Here is a 23622-nt window from a genome sequence, read left to right as displayed (position 1 = left end):
TGCATACTTAATCAACAAACTGCTTGTATTTCAGCCCACAATACCTCATCCCCTCGTCTGATGAAGTGTGCCAAATAGAAGGCTTATACTAGTCTTTATCTTTTTGATATTTTTAGGGAACTTTGAGGTATAATTTATGACAAGATCTCTCAAGATTGTTTACTTCTCTCTTTGCCTATAAACATCACTATACAACATGGGGAATATGCTTGTTCTACTGATTGCTGGAATACGTTTTTGATAGCCAGGCAGGAAATCTGTAAATACATAAAAATAGTGTAGAGATTGCAGTCATTCTCAAAATTCTTTTGAATAATGTGTTCAGTATTCTGTGAGAGGCTTTATGGCTCACTCCCAAAGAAATGTGTACATACCATACAGTTCAATAATCCTTAGCTTCTTGATAGGCATGTCTTTAAGTATAAGGCATTTTTGAGTGCCTTTACCACAACTTGTAAAACTAGCAATTCTGGAACTTGCTATGGAATACTAGTCTACTGCGACCTCTACCCCCTTCAACTGTCCTTTTGGTGTAGTGGTTTGGTGTAGTGGTTAAGTGCATGTCTGGGAGAACCGGGTTTGATTCCTCACTCCTCCACTTGCAGCTGCTGGAATGACCTTGGGTCAGCCATAGCTCTCACAAGAGTTGTCCTTGAAAGGGCAGCTTCTGTGAAAGCTCTCTCAGCTCCACCTACTTCACAGGGTGTCTGTTGTGGAGTAGAAGGTGAAAGAGATTGTGGCCACTCTGAGATTCAGAGTGAAGGGCGGGATATAAATCCATCATCTTCTTCTGGCACAAGACTGTAGAATTATAATTTTACATAACTAATCAGTACAAATGATAATATATGCAACCCTCCTTTTTCTGACAGATGCTTGCAGTTCTCCACCAGGTCTTTGTCTATATACTGTGGCCATAGATGCACATTCAGCTTTGGAATGTTTGTTGAATTTCACACCAAAAGAAGTAAGTTTATGAGATACCGGTAGGTGTGTAAAATTTTATCAAAGGGAAAGAGGATTCGTGCTGTAGTCTGGCAATCCATGGGTACAAGAGCTGTGGATCTTTCTCATATTCAGTGCTCCTCAGCAGTCCTTTCTGATCCAGGAAGATTCGCTTCCTGGGATTGTAGGTTTACTATAGCCAAGCAGAATGGGGAAGTGTACAGAGGAGGTGAAAGGGGGCAGTTTTATCATTTCCTTCCTCCGCTGTCTAGTCTCCCTCTTTCTCCACAGTGCACCCCCTATCCTGAGTGTGCTCTTAGTCCTCATGAGTCTTCTGCCCACAGATATCACATTTCCTAGATTTGGATGGGACTGCTGGGAAGAAAAGAATGCAGAAAAGATCTGTGACCATGAGTGCCTTCCTCTGATGGAGCAGTGGTTCCATCCCACTGTATGTGTGCATGCCATTTGTACGCCACCATACCTCCAAGAAGATGAGGGAAGCACACAGTGGAGAGGGGCCATGGCTTAGTGGTAGAACATCTACTTGGCATTAAGAAGGTCCTAGATTCAATCCATGGCCTCTCCAGTTAAAGTAACAGATCATTTGAAAGACCTCTCCCTAGCACGCTGAAGAGCCACTGCTATTCTGACTAGACAGTACTGACCTTGATGTGATCATTTACTCACGTGTTCACATTTTATCATCACAAAAGGGATGGTGACATACTCAAGATTCCCTGAGTAACTTATGGCTCAGAAGGGGTTTGAACCCAACTCTTTGCGGTCCAACATCACTACAATTGTTCTGCCTTTTTCTAACATTGGTCATTGAGGAAGGGAAGTATAAAATTCTTTGAAAATGTAAAAATGCAAAATATTGGTTGATTGAGCTTTTACAGAGCAAGAATGTATTCTGAATAGCTAGGATTTAATAGCAGATGCATTTATGTTTTCTCACTCAGTTCCCTTGAGATACAATGTTTGTTTGCAAGAGTATTCTGTTACAACTGCATTTTCCTGAATATCGTCTTTCAGTTTAAAATAATCATAAATATTGAACAATCTTTTAAAAATGTTTTCATTTTCCCTGAAGACAACCTGTCAGTTAAAATGAGAAACAGAAGAGTCCTGCCTGAAATTGTTTATTTAGATTTCTTTGAATTGTGGGCATAATAAAAAAGAGTAAATTGCATTCCCTGTGCTTACTAGTGTGTGAAGTATGATTCATCCCTGGTGATGGTGAGTGTGTGAGTGTTTATATTCATATATTTGAATTTTCTGGCATTTTGACACATCCTCCTTAGTAAAGTGTGGGAAGATACCACTCAAAGCTGATAGCTTATACGATAGGACATAGTCATCTAAAAGCAGGTTTCTGCATATCTGAAGAGCAGGGTTGCCAACTTCAATTTGAAGAACCTGGGAACGGTAGAATTTGGAGAGGGAAGAGAACTTGGTGGGGATGCAAGAGCAGCTGCATGCACTTATGTGAGTACTGCTGAGTCAGAATGAGAGGCCTATTTTGAGGGAAGGGGATGCTCTGTTTATATAGTTTGTTGTAAAGTCAAAATGAGTGGGTGTAACATTTTTATGTATTATTTTAAAAGGAGGCTAATTCCTAGGAGTCTTACTAACTCCTGGACTCCAACATTTATATTATCTTCGTGTAGGCTTCCCCTCTTTGTATTTTAAAAGTTATATAGTTTACTTGTCAGTTTGAGTGATTGAACAAAACTGGATGAGCTACTCTGAGGATATTTTTGCATTGGAGGCAATTGGCTCATTGTGAGGCAAGGCATAGCAGGTAGTAGTAAGTCATGTATATAGAAACTTCTATGTTCACAGCTCTGAGCTAACCAAGAAAGAATACAACAGCTATCTACTGGAAGCAGTATTGACTACTACATAAAATATGATCAGTTTTGTAAATGAAATATGGTTGCTTGTAATGATGGGACAGATGGGCACATCTGGGAATGTATGAAGCTCCCTCAAAAACTAGTGAAAAGAATGAAAGAAAGATCAAACAATTGCAATTTCTTCATTGTCTGTAAATGTTCAGGATTAGAAAACCTACAGGATTTAAAAGCCTAAAAGTACAAAATGAGTTTTTTCTTGATTAAAGCTTTAAAGTCGACTAGGAATAAGGCCCATTGAAGAGAAAAATACAGTGGGCTCTAGAAAGAGGCACTGAGTGAGTGCCCCCCCCCCACTTGCTGTCTTCCCACTCACTCAAGTGAAGGCATCCACTCCTCCTATCTGAAGGCAAGCTGATCTCTGCCATCTGGAGAGCAGTTGCTGAGTGATCTCCAGCCCTCACCTGGAGATTGGGAATAATGGTTCTCCAGAAAAAAAATGGCTGGTTTGGGGTGTGTACGTGCAGTGTATGGCATTGTACCTGTCCGGGACCCCACCCCTCCTCAAACCCCACCCTCTCCAGGCTCCATTCCTTAAATCTCTAGGAATTTCCTAAGATGGACCTGGCAACCCTAGCTCCGTCCCTTTATCTACCCCTCTGATTTTAGCTTTCCATCAACTCCCTCCTCCCTGCAGTCTCCACCTAGGGATCAGACAGTCTTTCTTCACAGTGGGGGGAACCAAAGCAGCTTACATCATTCTCCTCTCCTCTTTGATCTGAACAACAACCCTGTGAGGCAGGTTAGGCTGAAAGTCTGTGAGTGGTCCAAAATCACCCAGTTAGCTTCCACAGCAAGAACTGGGTCTGGCAGACCCTGCTCTGAAGCCCTAACTCCTATGCCGTCCTCAAACTCCAGCACAAAATCTGCAGGAATTTTCCACCAACCTGGAACTGGCATTCCTAGTCAGAACTGACTCCAGTGAGTTCTCACTCAGTGGCCTTTTGTGATATCTTTCAGATCAACACTCCCTCTCTGATAACGTTGTTGGTCTTAAGCATAGGACTTCAATCTGTCTCACTTTCCTTCCTTCCCTTCCTCCCTCTCTCTGTCTGTACCTGGTCTGGTGGTACAGGACACGATTCCTCCCCCCATCTCTGTCTGTTTCCCTTCCAGAGGAGGATAGAGAGAAGTCCTCAACCAATCAAGGGAGTCCTCAGCCAATTGAGAGAAAGCCTTCCCTCCTTCCCTCAGCCTATTGTGAGAAGGATTTCTCTGTGGGTCCTTCCTTCCACCTCTGTTCCTCATCCAGTCAAGGGAAGGCTTTCTTTCTCTTCTGTGCAAAGGAGAGCAGCAGGTGGCTTAGCCAATGGGAGAGTAGGGAGAGCCAGAAACTGCCAGACCCAAGGTTGGTTGTTTTTGACTGGCTAGCAACAGCCACTCAGGCAGCAGAGAGGAGTGGAGTCAACCAATGAGTTCTCCCTCAAAGGTTATAATAGGACTTGAAAAGGTCTCCCCCACCGTCTTTTACTGAGAGAACCAAGCTTGTTTGCTTCATACTGAGAGAAACAAGGTTAGTTGCCTAGCAGCAATGACTGCCTAACAGTTTCCCTAGAGGGCCAATCCTTTTAAGCCCTGGGGCCAGCAGTGGGTAGGGGAGAGCAGAGTCAGACAATGCAAGAGCAGTTGATTAATGGTTTGATGGGCCAAAGGCTGATTCCCCACAGTCCCACTGAGTCCCAACCAATCAGGTTGCTCAGTTTTGCCAAGATGAAAGGGCTTTTATTATATTATAGAAAATCAACCCCTTAGGTTCAGATATAATTTTAATGAATACATGCTTGGAATTTGGAGGACAGAAGTTTTGCTTTTAGTATGCTTTCTATGCACCTGTTGGTTGCCTGCTGTATCTTCGTGAGTTGAAGCCAGTTCGAATCTTTTTCTATATTTTTGTTTTCTTGAAAGACAGGTATGTCTGCTTTTTCCCCGAATGCAAGACCAGTCTTTTTGTATCTGCTGTTGAAATGGCTGCCAACAGCAAAGGTTACCAAGCTAAATAAGCAGTATTGTTATTTCAGGTTTTGAGTGGATCAGCCATGTTAATCTGTGGTAGTCCAGTAGCACCTTAAAGGCCAGCAAAGTTTTCCAGGATATAAGTTTTGATTCACAGAGCTTATACCCTGAATTTATTTGTTGGTCCTTAAGAACATAAGAGAAGCCATGTTGGATCAGGCCAATGGCCCATCCAGTCCAACACTCTGTATCACACAGTGGCCAAAAATTTATATATATACATATATATACACACTGTGGCTAATAGCCATGATGGACCTCTGCTTCATATTTCTATCTAACCCCCTCATGAAGCTGGCTAGGCTTGTAGCCGCCACCACCTGCTGTGGCAGTGAATTCCACATGTTAATCACCCTTTGGGTGAAGAAGTACCCCCTTTTATCATTTCTAACCTGACTGCTCAGCAATTTCATTGAATGCCCACGAGTTCTTGTATTGTGAGAAAGGGAGAAAAGTACTTCTTTCTCTGCCTTCTCCATCCCATGCATAATCTTGTAAACCTCTATCATGTCAGCCCACAGTCGACGTTTCTCCAAGCTAAGAGCCCCAAGCATTTTAACCTTTCTTCATAGGGAAAGTGTTCCAAACCTTTCATCATTCTAGTTGCCCTTTTCTGCATTTTTTTCCAATGCTATAATATCCTTTTTGAGATGCGGTGACCAGAATTGCACACAGTATTCCAAATGAGACCACACCATCGATTTATACAGGGGCATTATGATACTGGCTGATCTGTTTTCAATTCCCTTCCTAATAATTCCCAGCATGGCGTTGGCCTTTTTTATTGCAATCGTACACTGTCTTGACATTTTCAGTGAGTTATCTACCACAGCCCCAAGATCTCTCTCTTGGTCAGTCTCTGCCAGTTCACACCCCATCAGCTTGTATTTGCAGCTGGGATTCTTGGCCCCAATGTGCATTGCTTTGCACTTAGCCACATTGAACCTCATCTGCCACATTGACGCCCACTCACCCAGCCTCAACAGATCCCTTTGGAGTTCCTCACAATCCTCTCTGGTTCTTACCACCCTGAACAATTTAGTGTCTTCTGCATATTTGGCCACTTCACTGCTTACTCTCAACTCCAAATCATTTATGAACAAGTTAAAGAGCATGGGACACAGTACTGAGCCCTGCGGCACTCCACTGCTTACCGTCCTCCACTGCGAAGACTGCCCATTTATACTCACTCTCTGCTTCCTATTAATTAGCCAGTTTTTGATCCACAAGAGGACCTGTCCTTTTACTCCATGACTCTCAAGCTTACTAAGGAGCCTTTGATGAGGAACTTTCTGGAAGTCAAGGTATACAATATCTATCGGGTCTCCTTTGTCTACATGTTTGTTCACCCTCTCAAAGAAATGTAACAGGTTAGTGAGGCAAGATCTTCCCTTACAGAACCCATGCTGAGTCTTCCTCAATAACTCGTGTTCATCAATGTGCCTGCTCATTCTGTCCTTGATAATGGTTTCTACCAACTTTCCTGGTATTGAAGTCAGACTGACTGGCCTGTAGTTTCCCGGATCTCCTCTGGAACCCTTTTTAAAGATGGGGGTGACATTTGCTACCTTCCAGTCCTCAGGAATGGAGGCAGATTTCAATGAGAGATTACATATTTTTTGTCAGGAGATCCACAAGTTCAGCTTTGAGTTCTTTCAGAACTCTTGGATGTATGCCATCCGGACCTGGTGACTTATTAGTTTTTAATTCGTCCATCAGTTGTAGGACCTCCTCTCTTGTCACCTCAATCTGGCTCAGGTCTTTCAACACCCCTTCCAATAGAAGGTAAGATACTATGGCACTTAAGAAACTAAAAATATATTAATAATTCATATAATGTTGAAACCATAGATATTATCAAGGAAGAATGCACAAAGACTGTTCCTGTAGCGCAAAGAAATGAAAAGCTTTGATGGATGATTGATGAAACTCTTAAAATTGCTAAAGATAGATGAGAAGCAAAAATAAAATATGAGAAATAGAATCAAAAGTCTAAATACAGCATTCCAGTGACTTGCATGTGGAGAGAAAGAGAACTATTATAATAATCAGTGTAAAGAAATAGGAGTGAACATCATAAAAGGAAGAAAAAGAGATTTGTTCCACAAGATCAAAGAAATCAAAGGGAAGTTGAAAGTACAGTTAGGCATGCTGAAAGATCAACACAGAAATACACTAACTGAACAGGACAAAATAAAGAAAAGAAGGAAACAATACATTTAAGAACTATACAGTAGAGATGAAAGGATGACAATTTCCTTCCAAGAAGAATCTTTTGAAGAAGAACCTACAGTTTTAGAATGTGAAGTGACAGCTGCAATGAGAGCAGTTGGGAGAAACAAATAACCAGGGATAGATGGGATATCATTAGAGCTATTCCAAGCCACAGTAATGGAGTCCATCAAAATCTTAGCAAGAATATGCCAAGAAATGTGGAAAATAGAATAATGGCCAACAGTCTGAAAATGTTCAATTTACATTCCAGTTCTGGAAAAAGGAGACAGCAAAGGCTGCAGCAGCAAGTATTGCATTAATTTCTTGTGCAAATAAAATGGTGCTCAAAATCTTACAACAAAGACTGTTGCCTTATATGGAATCAAAATGCCAGATATTCTACTGCATTATGAAGAGGAAGAGGCACTAGAGACCATATTGCAGATATACATTGGCTATTGGAATATACATGAGGATTTCAGGAGAAAATCAGCTTGTGTTTCTTAGATTACAGCAAAGGTTTTGACTGTATGGATCATGAAAAGTTAATGGTTTTGCAAGAAATGGTGTGTCACAGCATCTGATTGTTTTTATGTGCAACCTGGCACTTATGAGCACACAATGCATAGGAAACCTGATAATAAGAGGTGTGTGTTTTGAGAGCCTTGCTTCCTCCTGGCCCTGGGGAGCTTGAGTTTGGAATTGAATGCTTAAATGTATCATTGTGTCTTATGCATGCTCATGTGCATACACACACACACAGTCCACCTTTAATTTCGCTATCTGTGGCTGATATTACACTGGGCAAAAGATCCAGTAATGTTGCGCTTTCAAAAGTGATCATCTACATTACAATGTGCCTTGAATTCTGTCTTGCTCCGGTGTTTTGACTGTCATTTACATTTAAATTCCTGAATTGGCTCTGACACCGTTTTCAGCACGAAGTTGGCCCTGACTTTTCAAGACTACTTTGGAATGAGGGTTTTCCAGGAACTTTTGGATCTAAGACACTCACCCTGGCTAGAGAAATTGCAAGCGCATTCCACAGGACCATAAAGATGATATCTTTCATGGGAAACAGGGCAATAAACTCATTTCTCAAGATAGAACAAAGGAACTCTTAAACCTGCCCCCCTCCCCCCCTCCAGTAAAGCAAGCAAGTGTGGAGGGGAAGTCTAGGAGCAAAATTTTGAGTGTAGATTAAAAAATATACTCTGGATTTCTAGAAGGCTATTTCAATGCTCAGAAAATCAGACCCCCAAACATGAATGTAGAATCAGCCTCAATCTAAGGCAGATATTGTATTACACTGCAGATACTGGAATTAGAAATCAAGAAAATGTCGTATCATACTTTGTGATTTTGTGAATTAAGATCACAGGGAAAGGCTCTTCTGACAGTCCCACCAATCAAGGAATCTTACCTGCAGGAACCATGAGAAAGGGCCTTTTTGGTGGCAGCCCAATGATTAGAGAACAACCTCCCCACTCCCTAGGGAGATGTGCTTGGCTCCTCACTTTTGATCTTCAGGAGGCAGTTTTATTTTGGACTTCAATTTGACTAATTTAATTTTTATTAATTTGCAGTTCTGAGATTTTAAACTGTCATTTTAATGTGTTTTATAACTGTTGTTTTAGTTCTATTGTAAGCCTCTTTGAGTGCTACAAGGTAAAAAGAAGGCTAATTTTTAAAAAAATAAAATATAGGATGTTACTTTATATATACAATTTTTAAAAGGAAAAATGGTATAGAAATAAAATACTGAATATATTTTTCATTGGTTTTTCCCGGTTGAAATGATATAAAAATGAAGCCAGAATTTGTCCATGACATGTGGAATCTTTCCCTTAACATGAACACGAACACTCATTCCAGTATTTCTACTTGCAAGTCATATACCACAGAGTATATTTTGCATTTTCTTTCTCTTTAAAGAGTATGTATGTACATCTCTGTGTGGGGTTGACCAGATATTTGAACTTGAAATATAGAATTGTGCTCTGATGTGTGTACCACATTTCATTCTGATACTTCAGTATTCAGCTGAGTTATGTCATTACAAATGATGTCTTAAATGTAGGACCAAATCAGAGGACCAAGATTTGGGTTGCATGTGATGTACCTGCCACTGCTAGGGATTCTGTGATTTGAGCAGATATGCAGAAAAAGAAACTGGGATCACAGTGTAAAATCTAATAACAAGCTACTGTATTTTTAATCAATAAAAATACAAATGGTCCTTACACATTACATAGAAAAATATCAATTAGAGCAGAAAGCTTCATATCTGATTAATGAAACATTAATGGACTGACTTGCTTCTTGTATAAAAGTTGAGTTGTAAATAAGATGGAGATAATTTCTGAGGGAGATCTACTATCAACAACTTCTGAGGAAGATCAACTACAAAATGGCCTTATGTCTAGATGCTTGTCAACTCACTACAACTTATTACAGTTATCTCATGCTATTTGCGACTTCTGTAATGTGTTCTATGTTGAGTTGTTCTTCAAGATAATTCTGAAACGATATAGTTGGCAGGTAGAACCATATCATACTAGCTCTGCTCCAAATACCTATTACTGATGAATTTTCAAGTCCAGTTTAAGATGCTAATTTTTGCCTTTGAAGATCTCCATGACATGGCACCAGTATTACTTAGAAAGCACCTCTCCCTATATGAGACCAATCAATGTCATCTTCAGGAGCCCTGTTTTTGAAACTTTCTATTCAACAGGCCAAGTAACTGGAACTACTATGAGTGTTTCTGAAGAAAGAAGGCGGGGGGGGGGGGAGTACTTAAATCGGTTATTTGACCAAAATATGGTTCTTTACTCAGATTCAAACAATGAGCTAGAAGATATGGTGTTCAATGACAGAGTGAATTTACATATTTTAACAAAGACTTCTAAGGCAGGTATAGCTGCGACATGTGAAATGGTTCCTGCAAAAATGGAAACATTCAGCTTGTTTGAGAAATCTTGATTTTTTTTAATTAGCTGCTCTACTCTTATTTATTTATTCTTATTTATTTAAAATATGTATATACCTGCCTTTCTCCCTAGCACCTCAGAATACAAGGTGGGTAACAACAACAATATAAAAACTATTTTATAAACATTAAAACTACAAATTTACAAACTAATCTAAAAACAATGATTACAATAACACTCTACATTTGCCTCTAGGTGGCAGCATATGATTTCAATCTTCTAATACACGTTAATGTCAGTAAGACTTCATCTTCATCTGATAATACACTAACAAATACAAGTCCTGCTAGTTCAGCAAAGCATCTCATTGTCCCGCATCCTCAAATGTTGACTATACCTACTCAGCTTTGTAAAGTTCAAGCAACTGGTATGTAAACTTTACAAGCCTCTTAAATATATGTATAGAATGTGTTAGATAATCTGTTTTCAAGCAGCTTTTGAATTATGATGATAAGGGTATGGGAGGCTTTAATGCAATCCAGAATTGATTCCCCTCAATTTAACCCCCTCCTGTGGATTTTCAGAAACTATATTCCATTCCTACAGGTGCTATACAAACTATTCATATAATTCTGTGGTCATTGTTAGCCACATGTTATTAACACCTAAGGATAATGTTACAGTGAGGGAAAAATCCATAGAGTAAATGTGAGTGTGTGTAATTTGTCTGTGCACATAGTATAAAGAGATGCACTGTACCCAAAACATTCCTTGAAATGTATGGTTCCTTTCTTTACATACCTGCCAGTTCCGCAATCTTTCACAGTCTTTTTCTTTATGTTTCAAAAGCAGCCTCCCAGAAACGCTACTAGTTATTTCTCTCCAACTGGACAATCTATTTTTCCACCCCAGATTTCTTCCTTGTCCTTGCCTAGGTCCTCATCTGTCATATGCTAATAATCATCATTTTATTTGAGATATAATGATCTCAGAGATACTGTATCCAAACTTTGTTAAAATCCAAATAGAGTAGATCTAACTGGCTTTTCATCTAGAAAGCCAGCCATCATCTTGAAAATGACATCCAATTGCATTGGCACAGCGGTCATTTTGTAGAAAAATAGGTAGTGGAGCTCATCCAGGGATTGTTATGCAGCTGCACATACTATTCAATGGACAAGGAGGTGGAACTCTCAGAAGGAGGAGGTGGAACTCTCAGAAAGGTGCAGGAGCTGTGCTCCTGTGAACTCCCACTGAATCTGAGGCCTGCATTGGCATAATCTATTTTTAATGGGCATGTGCTGTCTTGCATTCCATTTGTTATTGCCTTACTTATATTCTTGCCTTTAATATTAATTCAAATGTAATTTATATGATGAAGTTCCATCAGTTCTCTGAAATGTGTGGTGGATGGCCCGTGTTGCCTTTAACTTATTCCAATTGCAGTGTTAAAATCCTTTAACTTCTTCTGCCAGTGGTATTTCTTAGTGAATACTTCAGGAAAACATACTGTCCTTTAGGTAAACACTCTCAAGATATATATATGTGCACACACACATATACAATTTATCTGCAAGAAATCTATGGCAATGCAAAGACATCTGCAAGAGCTACTAGTTTTTATTTTTTATTTATTCAGAAGTATAGTTTTTCTTCATCTTGATTGCTTGAAGACTGACATTTGCACTGTCACTGCAGGGATATCTGCCTATATGTACTCCATCTATATGCCATCAGCACTTCCAGTTACTTACGAGATGCCACTGACTTCCTGAGGAAATGACAATCTGTTGGCATCCTTCTGGAAAACAGCATTATAGCAACTGTGGATATTGAGTCTCTATATACCAACATACCCCAATGAGATGAACTGCTATCTAATGGGAACATTAATCCAGATAATACCACAGCAACTACTTTGAAATTGATAATACTTTATATTTTCAGATTAATAGCACAGCTGAAGACATGTGCATGACCACAGTATACAAACATTTTCATGGCTGACTTAGAGCAGTGTTTCTTTAGCTCCTGTCCATTCATTCGTGCCATGTGCCTATGATTTATTGATGATATTTTCATCACTTGGGCTGCTGGAAAGGAAGAGATTCCATTGGGACGTCAGTAATTTCCACAGCAAGATCTACAGCACCATGGACCAACACACGCACCTAGTAGATTTCCTGGACACCACTGAGAAACTATGCAGTGAATGCATAACATCAAACATACCTGTATGCTTCCAGCTACCATCTGAAACATATAAAGTGATGCATAATCTATAGTCATACAGTGTGTTGCAGTTGTATTTATTGCAGTTTCTGAGACATAAGACTCCCATCTGGAGGATTTACATAAGCTTTTTAAAAATGCAGTACAAATCAGACTTTTCCCTGCAGCCACTGTTGCCGGATCTGCCTGTCCCGCATTGGTCTTGTCAGCCACCAGCGAGCCTGCAGCAGACGTGGACTACTGCACCCTTCTTAAATCTTCGTTCACGAAGTCAAGCCGAGAATACACATCCACCAAAGTAAATAAGCAGATTAACGGGTCAGATTAGTACCTACAGTCAGTCTACTACAAGACAGCCTCAAAGTAACTAACAGAACATCACTGGTTGTCAGCTATAGCTCACAGCTTAAACTTCAGTTTATCTTCAATGACATACAGTTTCTTCTGGATAAAAATATTTCTCTTTCCCAGGCTTTGGGTGGCAGGCTTTCCCTTGCTTGCAGGCAGTCCTCACAGGTTCATACCAACAGCCATGGGTCACCCAAAAGACAGAGACCCAGGAATGAAACCCTGCAGCATACTTGGATGCCAACTTTATTCCCATATACACATGGGTCGTTATTATCTGAATATTAGTAGTTACACTATCTTGCACTCATCCACTTACACGGCCCAATTTATCCAATAGTATATGTTAGCTATAATGTGCCACTAGTGTCCTTCTGCCTTCTGCAGTGGACAGCATGCTGGTCTGTATGAGAGAATTAACGTACACAAATTGGATGTAAGAAACCACAACATTCAAGAACCAGGCTGGGAACATTTTCATCAACTTTGACATACAGTTACACACCTGAAAGTCACTCTTCTACTTTTTAAAAAGGAATATATAACCTATAAGTGCTAAATTAGAACTCATCGTAACACTATGTGGCTGAAGCAGGGACTTGGATTTTGTGTTTTCCCATTTTTTTCCAGATCACTAGAAAAAAATGGTCTGAAAAACACAGAAAAAATGAAAAACAAAACAAACAACAAAAACACACTGTGAAGAGCCGCTACCTGCAAACAAAACTGGATGTAAAATAGGAGAAAACTGGTGCAGACAAGAAGCCAAGATGGAGCAAAAAAACCTGGTGTGGAAAAGCCCCTTATTGGAGAGTAAGAAGACCCCACTGTCATGCATCTATAGCTGTAAGCCTGGCTGGAGAGAAAAGGAGCAGATTGCCTTAAATCTTCCACACCAGTATCCTTTGCCTTGCATGCGTTCAGAAATATTCCAGAAAACAGAAACCTTTTCCAAGCAGAAAGAAAAGCAACTTTGGAGGCTATTGTTGGGAAATAACTAGGTGAAAAGTTGCTACACAGGACAGACAGGCAGACAGCCAGACAACCTTTATTGGCATATCAAAGATAAAAGTACACTGGCTACACTGGAAAAAGACTAAACTTATTGAAGACCGATTTCTCCTGGAGCTGCTTCTAATTGAAAAGATAGCCTAAAATATACAATGACATATCTCTTTACTTCCAAGGAAATGGACTCAGAAAAACTATGTGGGTGTTAGTTCACCCTGACGTCAGAGGCTAAGTACATGGATATATTTTTTTAATAATCTGACCAGGTGCACTGTGAGCTCTGCACACAACTTCCAATGTATTGTGTGGTTGGGCTGCATGTCTGAGTGAATTAGTCGCAGTTCTGGGAAAGGCTATGTCTTTTATGAGTATGAATGAGAAGGAAGTCTGGGTTGTGCTGTGCAGTGCTCCTTGAAACAATTGGCAAATCATGCCTTTGCTGCTTTACCTGAACCTCTTCACAAGATTCTTAGCTTTTCCTTCCAAAAAAGACACAAGATACCTTTTCTGGAATGATTGAAGAACTCCTAATTGCTGCAACTTCACAAAGTGAGCTGGAAACTGTTGGCATCATTGCAGCTTATCTTTACTGACAAAAGCATGTTTGTACAGGGCCCGCAAAGTGGCTTACAAAATTATCCTCAGTTTTATCTTCACAACATCCCCATGAGTTAGGTTAGGCTGAGGGTGTTTGACTGGCTCAAGGTCACCTGGCAAGTTCCATGGCACAGTAGGGATTTGAGCCTGAGTTTCCCAGATCCTGTATGGGATCAGAGACTGTGTAGTTCATAAGCATATGTAAAATGGATTTTGTTTGGGGAGGGTATGTGTGAATGAGACAGAACAGGTCTTCTGGGTATGGTGGATTCTAGGAGTATTGGGGGCGGTTATTGACATGACAAAGTGATATGTCTAAAAAAGCTAAAGCCCATTGATTGTAGAATTGTGTGAAGGCTAATTAGTTTAAACATGAAGATACTTCATGGGAAAATTTTCAAAGGTCTCATACGAAGGGTTCAGTAGAGACTGTGGACTTCAGCAGGAAATAATTTATAAAGTAGTTAGAACTACAGAGAGAGATTCTATCTAGAAAATAAGTTCTATTTGAAGCAGGCAAGTATATTCTTTACCTAACAGCATTTATGACATTAGTAGCATTCAGGCAGAATTCAGTAATTCAGGGGATAGGAAGATTGTAAGTCTTAAGGCACACAAAATGAAAAGTTGTTTTGGTTAATTTCCCATCATACTTATAGAAGCATTTGTAGAGAAGTTAAAGTATAAATGTGTCTGCTTCTTTTCCATGCAGTGTTGCAGCCACCTCTAGAACTTTATTATCAAGATCTAACGTTTCTGTGTAACTTAAGAACTATCCAATTGGGTATTGTACATGACCGCAATTCCATAAAGGTAAGGTGGAGTGCTTTTAAATGGATTATTCTTGAATATCTGTTGCTTTACTGATGCAAAATAGCAGTGTTGCCAAAACTCATAATTACTTGGTTATTATATGAGTTTGATCAATTTACAATGCGTGGATAAGATGCAGATTAAGCACCATTTCTCCCAAAATGTGTTAACCACCTTGGAATTTAAAGAAAACATTCAGCATATTTCAGTTAGTGTTCAGCAGCTTTTGTTGTGTTGTTGCTTGTATTTTCTATTGACTCCCTTGTCTTCAGGAAACTGTCTGGTTATTGTGAAACTAACCCAAAAGGCTCTGGTTTACAAAGCTATGCCATGCTGCATGAAGAAATAATCAAATCAATTTGGGAATTATTCTACTTCCAACAGTCAGATTGTAGGAACACCCAATTTAATGCTACATTCCTTACCCAAGGATTTATGGTTTATGATTTACATAAATTAATCAAAATATAGCAAATGTAATGCTGATTTTTTTTTAAAAAGGACCTAGAGCAAGTGATGAAAGTAGAGGATTGTCTAATCCAGTGTTTCCCATTTGCAGGGTCGTGACCCGATACTGGGCCACAGAAGACTCACTACCAGGTCACAAGAAAAGCCAAAGCTAGCCCCACCCCCAGCAAAGCATGACCTCTGCTTCCTTCCTTCTCCCGTCTCTGTGTTGTGCAGAGAAAAGCTAGCCTTGAAGACTGACACAGGCTGCAAAGCCTGAGCTCTGTTTGACTCCTTCCTTCCCCTGTCTCTCTGTTGTGCAGAGTAAAATTAGCCTTGAAGACTGACACAGGCTACAAAGCCTGACCTCTGTTTGGCTTCCTTCCTTCCCTCATCTCTGTGTTGTGCAGAGAGGAGCTGGGCTGCCTCTCTTTCCTTCTCCCCCCCTCCCAGTGTTTGAGAGAAAAGCTGGAGTCCAGTGGAACTTTAGACCCATGAAGTGATCTTCAAGGCATGAGCTTTCATGTGCCTTGCAGTATGCTCTTTTGGAGAGATTTCCCTGGGAGGCCTGAGCAGCAAAGAAGGGGTGTGTGTGCTTTTTTCTGCCAGGAGGAGTGGGAAGTGGGCATTCCAGTAGCTATGTTTTTAACCAAATGACCCCTGGGCAGAATTGTTGCTGGCTGGGGTCATCTGATGGTGAGTAAGGCTTTTTTTTTTCTTTGTCCCGCCTTCTTTCTTTCCCTGCAAGTGATGCTCTGTCTGTATTCTTGGTGCTGGGGTGGGAGGGGAAGCAACAGTGGGAAGGCTTCTAGTGCTCTGGCCCCACTGGTGGACATTCTGGTGCTGGGGTGAGGGGGAAGCAACAGTGGGAAGGCTTCTAGTGCTCCAGTGCCATGCAGTGGGCTCCCTGAAGAGATGAGAGAGGGCCTCCTCCTTGGAGATATTTAGGAGACACTACAAGGCTTGCTTGTTAGCCAGGATTTTTGGGCGGTTTGGATGGTAGGCATCTTTTAAGGGGTAAAAGAGGGAGAGGTTTGGAGTTTCCTATTTTGTCCTTCTTTTGAAGACGAACCTAAAGTTTTAGAAAGTGAAGTGAAAGCTGTACTGAGAGCAGTTGGGAAAAGCAAATCACCAGGAGTAGACAGGATAACAATAGAGCTATTCCAAGCCACAGAAAGGGAGCTCATCAAAATGTTAGCAAGACTATGCCAACAAATGTGGGAAGCAAAACAATGGAGTATAGCCCTTTGGGAATGATAAGAATGTAGTAGTTATGGATCTGGAAAGTTCACAGCAGATATTTGTAAAGCTCCAAAGAAGCCTTTTACGGCAAAAATGAGGCTTAGAATTTCTAGAAAAGCCTGTTCGTGTCTGTGAAGTACTGGGAAAATCTTATGCACATTTGAGAATCCATTGACTGAGATTTGCTAAATAGCATGCACCAAGGTCCGCTTTCAGTGTTTCTTCATTGATTGAGAAAGGTTGGATGAATGCCAAAGAAAAAGGAAGGAGCAAGATGGCTGCATGGCTGACCCTTTAAGGACATTCAATTTGTGGATGGTTTATCCCGCTCTTGTTTTCTTGTTCTGTAGAGTATAAGAAATGTGTTTCTATGAATGCTTTTGTAAATACTTTCTGGCTGGAATATATTTGTAGTATTTTCAAAGAATTTTGTGAGTTTTTTTGGACATTATTACACAGCGGTTTTACCTGTTTTCCCCTCACCTGGAGATCGGCAACAATGGTTTTCCAGGCAGAAATGGCTAATTTTGAGAATGGATTTTATGCCATGGTATCTGGCTGAGGTCCCACTCTTTCTCAAACTCACCCTCTCCAGGCCCCACCCACCAAATCTCCAGGAATTTCCCAACCTGGAGTTGGTAACTGCCAATTCACATTGCAGGGGACTGCTGCGGAACAGGAGCAAGCAGCCAGGCCTAGTTAAGCCATGCCAGCAGAGTGGCCAAGTCACGCAAAGGGTGCTGCCAGACCTAAGGAGTCAACCTCCAGGTGGAGCCTGAAGAACTCGGATCAGAACTGAATTCCAGACAACAGATTTCTCTCCCCATCCTGGAGAAAATAACTTTGGAGGGTGAACTGTATGCTATTTTTTTCACCTGAGGCCTCTCCCTTTACTGAGAAAAGCAGCCTGGGTTGCCTAGCAACAGCCTCTGACTAGCACTTCTTAGGGGGGAAAACACTCCCAATAGGGCCAGACCTCCCTGGCTATTTGTGTGGCCTTTGGAGGCTGCATGTGCTGGGAGGCCTTTTGTGGGGCCGCAGTAGGACTGCATCCCTTTCTGAGGCTGGTTGACAGAGAGGACACTGAGAAGAGTTGGCTGTCTCTGAGGTAAAACTGTTAACATTCCTGGGCCTGTGTACGTGGGGGTAGAGGAACATGTCTCTCACAGTTTACTGCTTGCTTCACTGTTTGCTTTGCAGCAGTGTTGTTGTTTCTGTGGGGGGTAGGTGGACTGTCCCAGACTTCTTACAACGGGCCCTGAGGAGAGGTAGTAGTGATCAGTAAGCCCCCAGGAGAATCTCTCAGCTGAGAACTTTCTTGCTCAAAAGTCAGTGGCTTTCTGGTGGGGTTCTGGCCTGACGGGACTGGTGGTGGGTAAGGGAGAGCAGAATCAGCTAATAGCACACCAGAGACAGTGTGAGCCATCCAGCGAATGAAAATACTCAGATTTGCCACTGTGGTAGACAACTTTATTACTGATGATGCAGATTTATTACTGATGATGCACAGAATATAGTAAGACTATTTTTCCCTCCCACACAAAATGCATTATGAGAAGTTGATTACTGCATTAATATTTATTGGTATCCAATCATTAAAAGTTGTCATCACTGTTGAGTTCTTGATCATTTTTTTTGTGATACATGTTTGTTACTACAAGGAAACCTTGGGTTTGCAAGGAGCTGTGGGAGAGGGGAATGGGTTGGAAATCCCTCCCCAAATTTTTCCAGGGTTCTCTAAGAGGATTTGCAGATTGATTTTTCCTTCCTGTCCTCGTTCCCAACTCACATGTTCTCGGTAGTTGTCTCTTCTAGAGCATACTTTCAGACCTTCATAAAATTGTTTATTTTTAACCAAAAAAGAAGAGGGAGAATATAGACAAAAGAAAATTACAAGGAAACACTCATTAGAAAATTAAAAAACAACCTGAAACAGACCATCATGAACCTTATTGTTCAAAGGTGTTATAAACAAAGATCATATTTCTGTACACTTATCAGATCTTGTATCTTCTTGATTTGTACTTCTGCATTATAGACATGGGATCAATTTTCCATACTCTCACAATCCAGTTGTTAATATTGGGATCCACAGAGGATTTCCAGTGGTACATTACACATTTTCTTGCAGCAGTTAACAAGATCATTATATGTTTCCTCTCTGACACAAGTACACAATTGTAATATTACATAATAAAACAATCACAAGATTGAATGGTAAATCATTACCTATTCTAAAATATTGAAAAAAGATCTGGCGCCAAAGACTTTAGGACAATTCCAAAAAACATGTATTAAATTTGCCTGACTTGAATGACATCTGCAATATGAGTCCTGATAGCCCAGATTATATAATGTATAGATAACCTGCAATACATAGTTCTCACAAAACTTTCTCTCATCAACATTATGTTCTTTTTTAAAAATATATTTTCCTTCTGATTAATTTACAAAATCTTTTTTTTTTGCACTCAAAAGAAGTTCTGTGCATGTAGAAATATGTAGACTGATTCTCCACTAAGCTTGCTCCAGTGTCAGAGCTCTCCTCCCGCCCCCCCCCCCCCGATGCTTCCATCTGATTTTGCGCAAGCTGCCCTGGGGCTGTGAGTTACCCCGCCTCTTTCCTGTGGCAAGCAAGATCCTCTGAAAAATGGTTTCTTCTTGCTGTAAGAGGCGATGCAAGTCGCAGCCCTGGGGCAGCTTCTGTGAAATTGGATGGAAGCATTGGGGAAAAAAGAGCTCCAATGCCAGAACAAGCCTAGTGGGGAACTGGTGGTAATTTGTTTATGGATAGCCTGGCTTTCACCTTTTGACATCTGCATGGGCAGCCCAATCCAGAGATAAGGGGTGGCCGGCCATGGCGTAGCTGCTGCGCCGCTAGTAGACTACTTGAGGACTTCGGCACGCTGGAGTGTGGGGAGGGGAGAGGTGTAGCTTGCCGTGAGGGAGAGGGTTGCCATTGCAACGCCGCTGACAGAGGCACGGAAGGGAGGTGGAGGCAGCTGGAGGGGTGGGCCAGCTCATTCCGCCAGTTGCCAGTCCTGGCGCATGCGCCGCAGCTCATGACAGTCAGGGATGGGGAGAGGTGGCCTCAGAGAGGCTGATAGCCATCCCTAACCCCCCCCCCCCAAACAGAGAATGGAGACAATGATGGGCAGACCATCACAGGCAAAGGAGAGACCTTCCACCAACACAGGAAGGGAACAGGAATGAGGCTGGGCATGCGCACACGAGAAGCCTGGCTTGGTGGCGAGGAGAGGGTGGGGGCGAGACAGGCCCCATGGAGAAGCTGTCAATCCCCTCACACCCTCCCACTGTCAGAGACAATGCCAATGGCAGGCAGACAAGCAGGAAGTACCAAGTGCAGGAGCTCGCTGTCATAGACAGCAGCTGGAATGTGTGTCTGGGAGTGAGCAGCCCAGCAGCAGACACCCCCCCCCCAACCCAGAGACCCCCTGTGCTGCCCTGATGCCTCCTGCCATGTGCACGGAACACCTTCCCTGGGGGCCGCAGAACTCAGAGTGCAAGTGCCTCAGTGGCAGAACTCTGAGCCCACCTCATCAGCCCCCCCTTAGTGCCCTGTGCACAACAGCCCTGTGGGGTTGGGTAGGCTGTCAGCCCAGGCAGGCTGAGGGATGGCACTCCCCTTCCCTGTCCAGCCACGCGGGGGGGGGGGGGCAGCATGGTGGCTCATAGACCATACCTCCCCAAAACCAATTCTGCCCACCCTCCCAGGCATTCCCTCAGAGAGGCCACCGGTAGAGGGTGGGCGGGTTGCCCAGGGAACGTGCAGCAGATGCCAAGCAGGAGAGACAACAGAGGGCACAGCTCAGACTTTATTTTTCTGGGACAGAGTGCAACAGTCTCCCTGGCACGTGCTGGGCAGTCTCGCCGTGGGCGGGGCTCCATTCCGAGCAGCGGGCAGAAACAGCTAAGGGAGTGGGGGGGCGGTGGAGCGGCACACGCAGAAGCCTCTGTGTTGGAGTCCCACCTGCAAAATGGAGACAGATCAAGAGCACCTGCAGGAGCGGCGCCTGGAAGAGCGGGCTGCATTTCAATCAGGCGCTCTCTTAAAGGGACAGTCTCTGACCCACCTCCCCACAACGGGGCAGCTGGCACCCCCCCATGCCCTGCCGGGATTGGGAACGCAGCAGAGGGCAGACCAAGGGAACGGAGCAGGCAGCAGCACAGGGGCGCGGGGTCAGCAAATGCCCCCTGCTGGAGCCCACTGCCTGGTTCAAGTACCAGAGACGCTTGCACACCGAGCGGTCGAAAGTGAGGGGAGGGGGAGGCTGGGGGGCAGTGGAACTTACCCAGCCATGGGCGACAGTCCTTGCATGCAGCGCCTCCGGGAGCCCGGAACCTGTTAAGACCTGGAAACAAGTGCAGTTAGCCCCAAAGGAGAGACTTCTCTCTCCCCCTTGCAAATCAAAGATACTGTCAAAGCAACCGCAAGGTGCAAAATCCGTCACCAACGTGCCTACCTGTCCCTCACTCTAAGTCCATATGGCCGGGAGCTCGCCGGCAGAACTTCCCGCCAAACGCTCCTTTCCCTAACAACTGAGTTATGTGAGGCCAGAGCGGAAGTATTTCTAGGAGGGGGGAGACTGCGATTGGCTGTTGGGGAGGGGGCTTGTCAGCCCAAGGCACGATGGGATTGGCGAGGCAATCACGCCACTCCCTAAGGGGTTTGCAAGCTTCCGCTGCGGCGATCTTTGTTTTTGGTTTCAACGAGTGCCTGTGGGGCATGCCGCCGTTTTTGCGGGTGTAAAGTTGCGCCTCTCAGGAGGGGCGTGCCATGGGCCAAACTGCTCAGGAAGCCGCCTAAGCCTGGCTGCGCCAACTCCACCCCCTACTCCACCTGAACACCACGCTCTGCCTCACTTCCGCCCGCGCTCGGGTGCAGCCCTCAGGCACTGCTGCCCTCGGGTGGGGCGCCGCTTGGCTTCCCCCTGCCCACGTACCTCCCCTCTGCTCTGGTGGCGCTGGTCATACATTGGCGCAAACCCTTCCTGCGCCCGCGTACCGGCTCGTCTGCTTCCAAAAGACACCCCCCCTCTGGATTGCGCTCTTAGCAGTCCTACTCAGGACTATTCAGTGGGCTTGCTTTTAGGAAAATATTCCTAGGATTGCACTGTTAATCTTTAAACGTCATTATCTGTGTTTGTCTACTTCTTACACAGTATAAATACATTCATGGGAGTTAAAGCTATCAAAAAACATACCTTCTTTATTAACAGCTCCTAATTTCTATTAATATTTACTTCATTAACACTATAAATTATTCATACCTTATAGCATACTTCTGTGCTATTTCTAAAATGTTGGAAAATACACCTTTTGGAAGATGGGAATGTGATTTATATATCTATTTTATATATATACATATATCTAATTATAATATGTTTGTAAATTGCTAATGTTTTTAAATTGTTGTTAGCTGTCCTGAGCCTGTCAGGGGAGGATGGGATATAAATCTGATAATTAAAAATAAATAAAATAAAACATTTTGAATGTGTCTTTTAGGTGCTGGTTGTTTTTTGTTAATAATAAATAGAGTGGTTGATCTTGTTATAATCATGAAATGATGATGCACTTGGTTTTACTTGGTTAACTGGAATGTTTTAAAGTTAATTTGATTTTAAACTCTGTATAATTTTATGAAATGTTGTTAGCCGCCCTGAGCCTGCCTCGGCGGGGAGGGCGGGATATAAATAAAATTTTATTATTATTTATTATTATTATTTATCTGCATTTTCTACAGAAGCTGCATCTGAACAACATCTCAAAGCAACAGCTTATGTGGAAATTAGATCTTGATGCTGCAGGCAAAGCAGTAGATGATGGTTTCTTCAAGTTTAGTTTACAGTCTGGGATTCTCGGTCCAGGCCAACATACTGCTGTTACTATATCTTTCTGTCCTCCTTGTAAGTATTCCCACCCCTCCTCTGTATTTGTTTGCTGTACATATTTTTTAAAATTGATACTGTAAGTCAGGGGTACCCAAAGTGTTGACTGTAAATAGTGTGGAGCGTGCTGTCACCCTTTTTCAGGCCTGCAAAGTGATTTTAGATAGTGTGGGGGGCTAAATGGCAATTTCGTCCAGCAGAATTTCTCTGATTGTGCAGCTGCTACCAGCTGTGTGTGCAATAAAATATTTTTAAAAGTATGTTCATTTTTCAAAGCATCCTGTACAGAGCTTCTGCCTAAAATGTAGAAGATTTACTATTAGAATTATGCATTATCTGATCAGAGGAAAAATCCTCTCGGTCATCCAACTCCTTGTAGTCATTAAGAATGACCAGATTTTCTCTCCAAGAAAGTTGGGCCAACCTGCTACCTACATAGTTAACTTCATTATCTTTTGACTGTTGCCTTAGGAGACTCCAGATCAATCTCCCCATAATTCCAACATCCCTCAACCCAAGTTTGACATTAAAATCCCTCCACAGTAAGAACTGAACTCCAGGGTGGAAGGAAGTTAAGTTATCCAGAAAACTCCCAAAGTGGGAGATGATGGAACATGTACTGTAATATTAAGAACTGAAAAGTTAGTAGCATGGAGGAATGTTGCCAGGCCTATGGTGAGTAGCTGGGAAGCTGAGATTGTTGCTTCAAAGGTAGTGGAGACCAGTCATGAAATACCAGCTTGTGGTCTATCTAGAGAAAAATCTGCTAGCAGGGAAGGACATGGTTGATAAACACTAGCAAAAAAGATAATCTATAGCTCAAATCTCTTGCAGTGAAATACAATCAGATGTTTAAAAAATTTAAACAACTCAGGGGATTTGTCCTAAGAACCCCATCCAACTACAGTCTAGGAAAGTATAAGGAACACCCTGCTTCTTCTAGGATCAGAGAGTCATTCCACCATGTTTCTCCTAGATCGTCATGTTTGCTAACTTTGT

General features: G+C 42.3%; 1 protein-coding gene across 1 annotated transcript in view; it reads left to right on the top strand.

Moving 5' to 3' along the window:
- The window catches only part of CFAP47 (cilia and flagella associated protein 47), a 536960-nt gene that overhangs the window by 72529 nt on the left and 440809 nt on the right, over nucleotides 1-23622 (top strand). The window contains exons 21-24 of the mRNA XM_060234105.1: nucleotides 873-967; nucleotides 10280-10451; nucleotides 14925-15025; nucleotides 22479-22641. Coding sequence (XP_060090088.1) covers nucleotides 873-967; nucleotides 10280-10451; nucleotides 14925-15025; nucleotides 22479-22641 — 531 coding nt within the window. The remainder of the gene's footprint in view (nucleotides 1-872; nucleotides 968-10279; nucleotides 10452-14924; nucleotides 15026-22478; nucleotides 22642-23622) is intronic.

Source organism: Heteronotia binoei, chromosome 3, assembly GCF_032191835.1.
Source record: "Heteronotia binoei isolate CCM8104 ecotype False Entrance Well chromosome 3, APGP_CSIRO_Hbin_v1, whole genome shotgun sequence".
NCBI classification, from domain to species: domain Eukaryota; kingdom Metazoa; phylum Chordata; class Lepidosauria; order Squamata; family Gekkonidae; genus Heteronotia; species Heteronotia binoei.
Note: the sequence above shows the minus strand (reverse complement) of the source record. Positions and strands in the feature narration are given on the sequence as shown.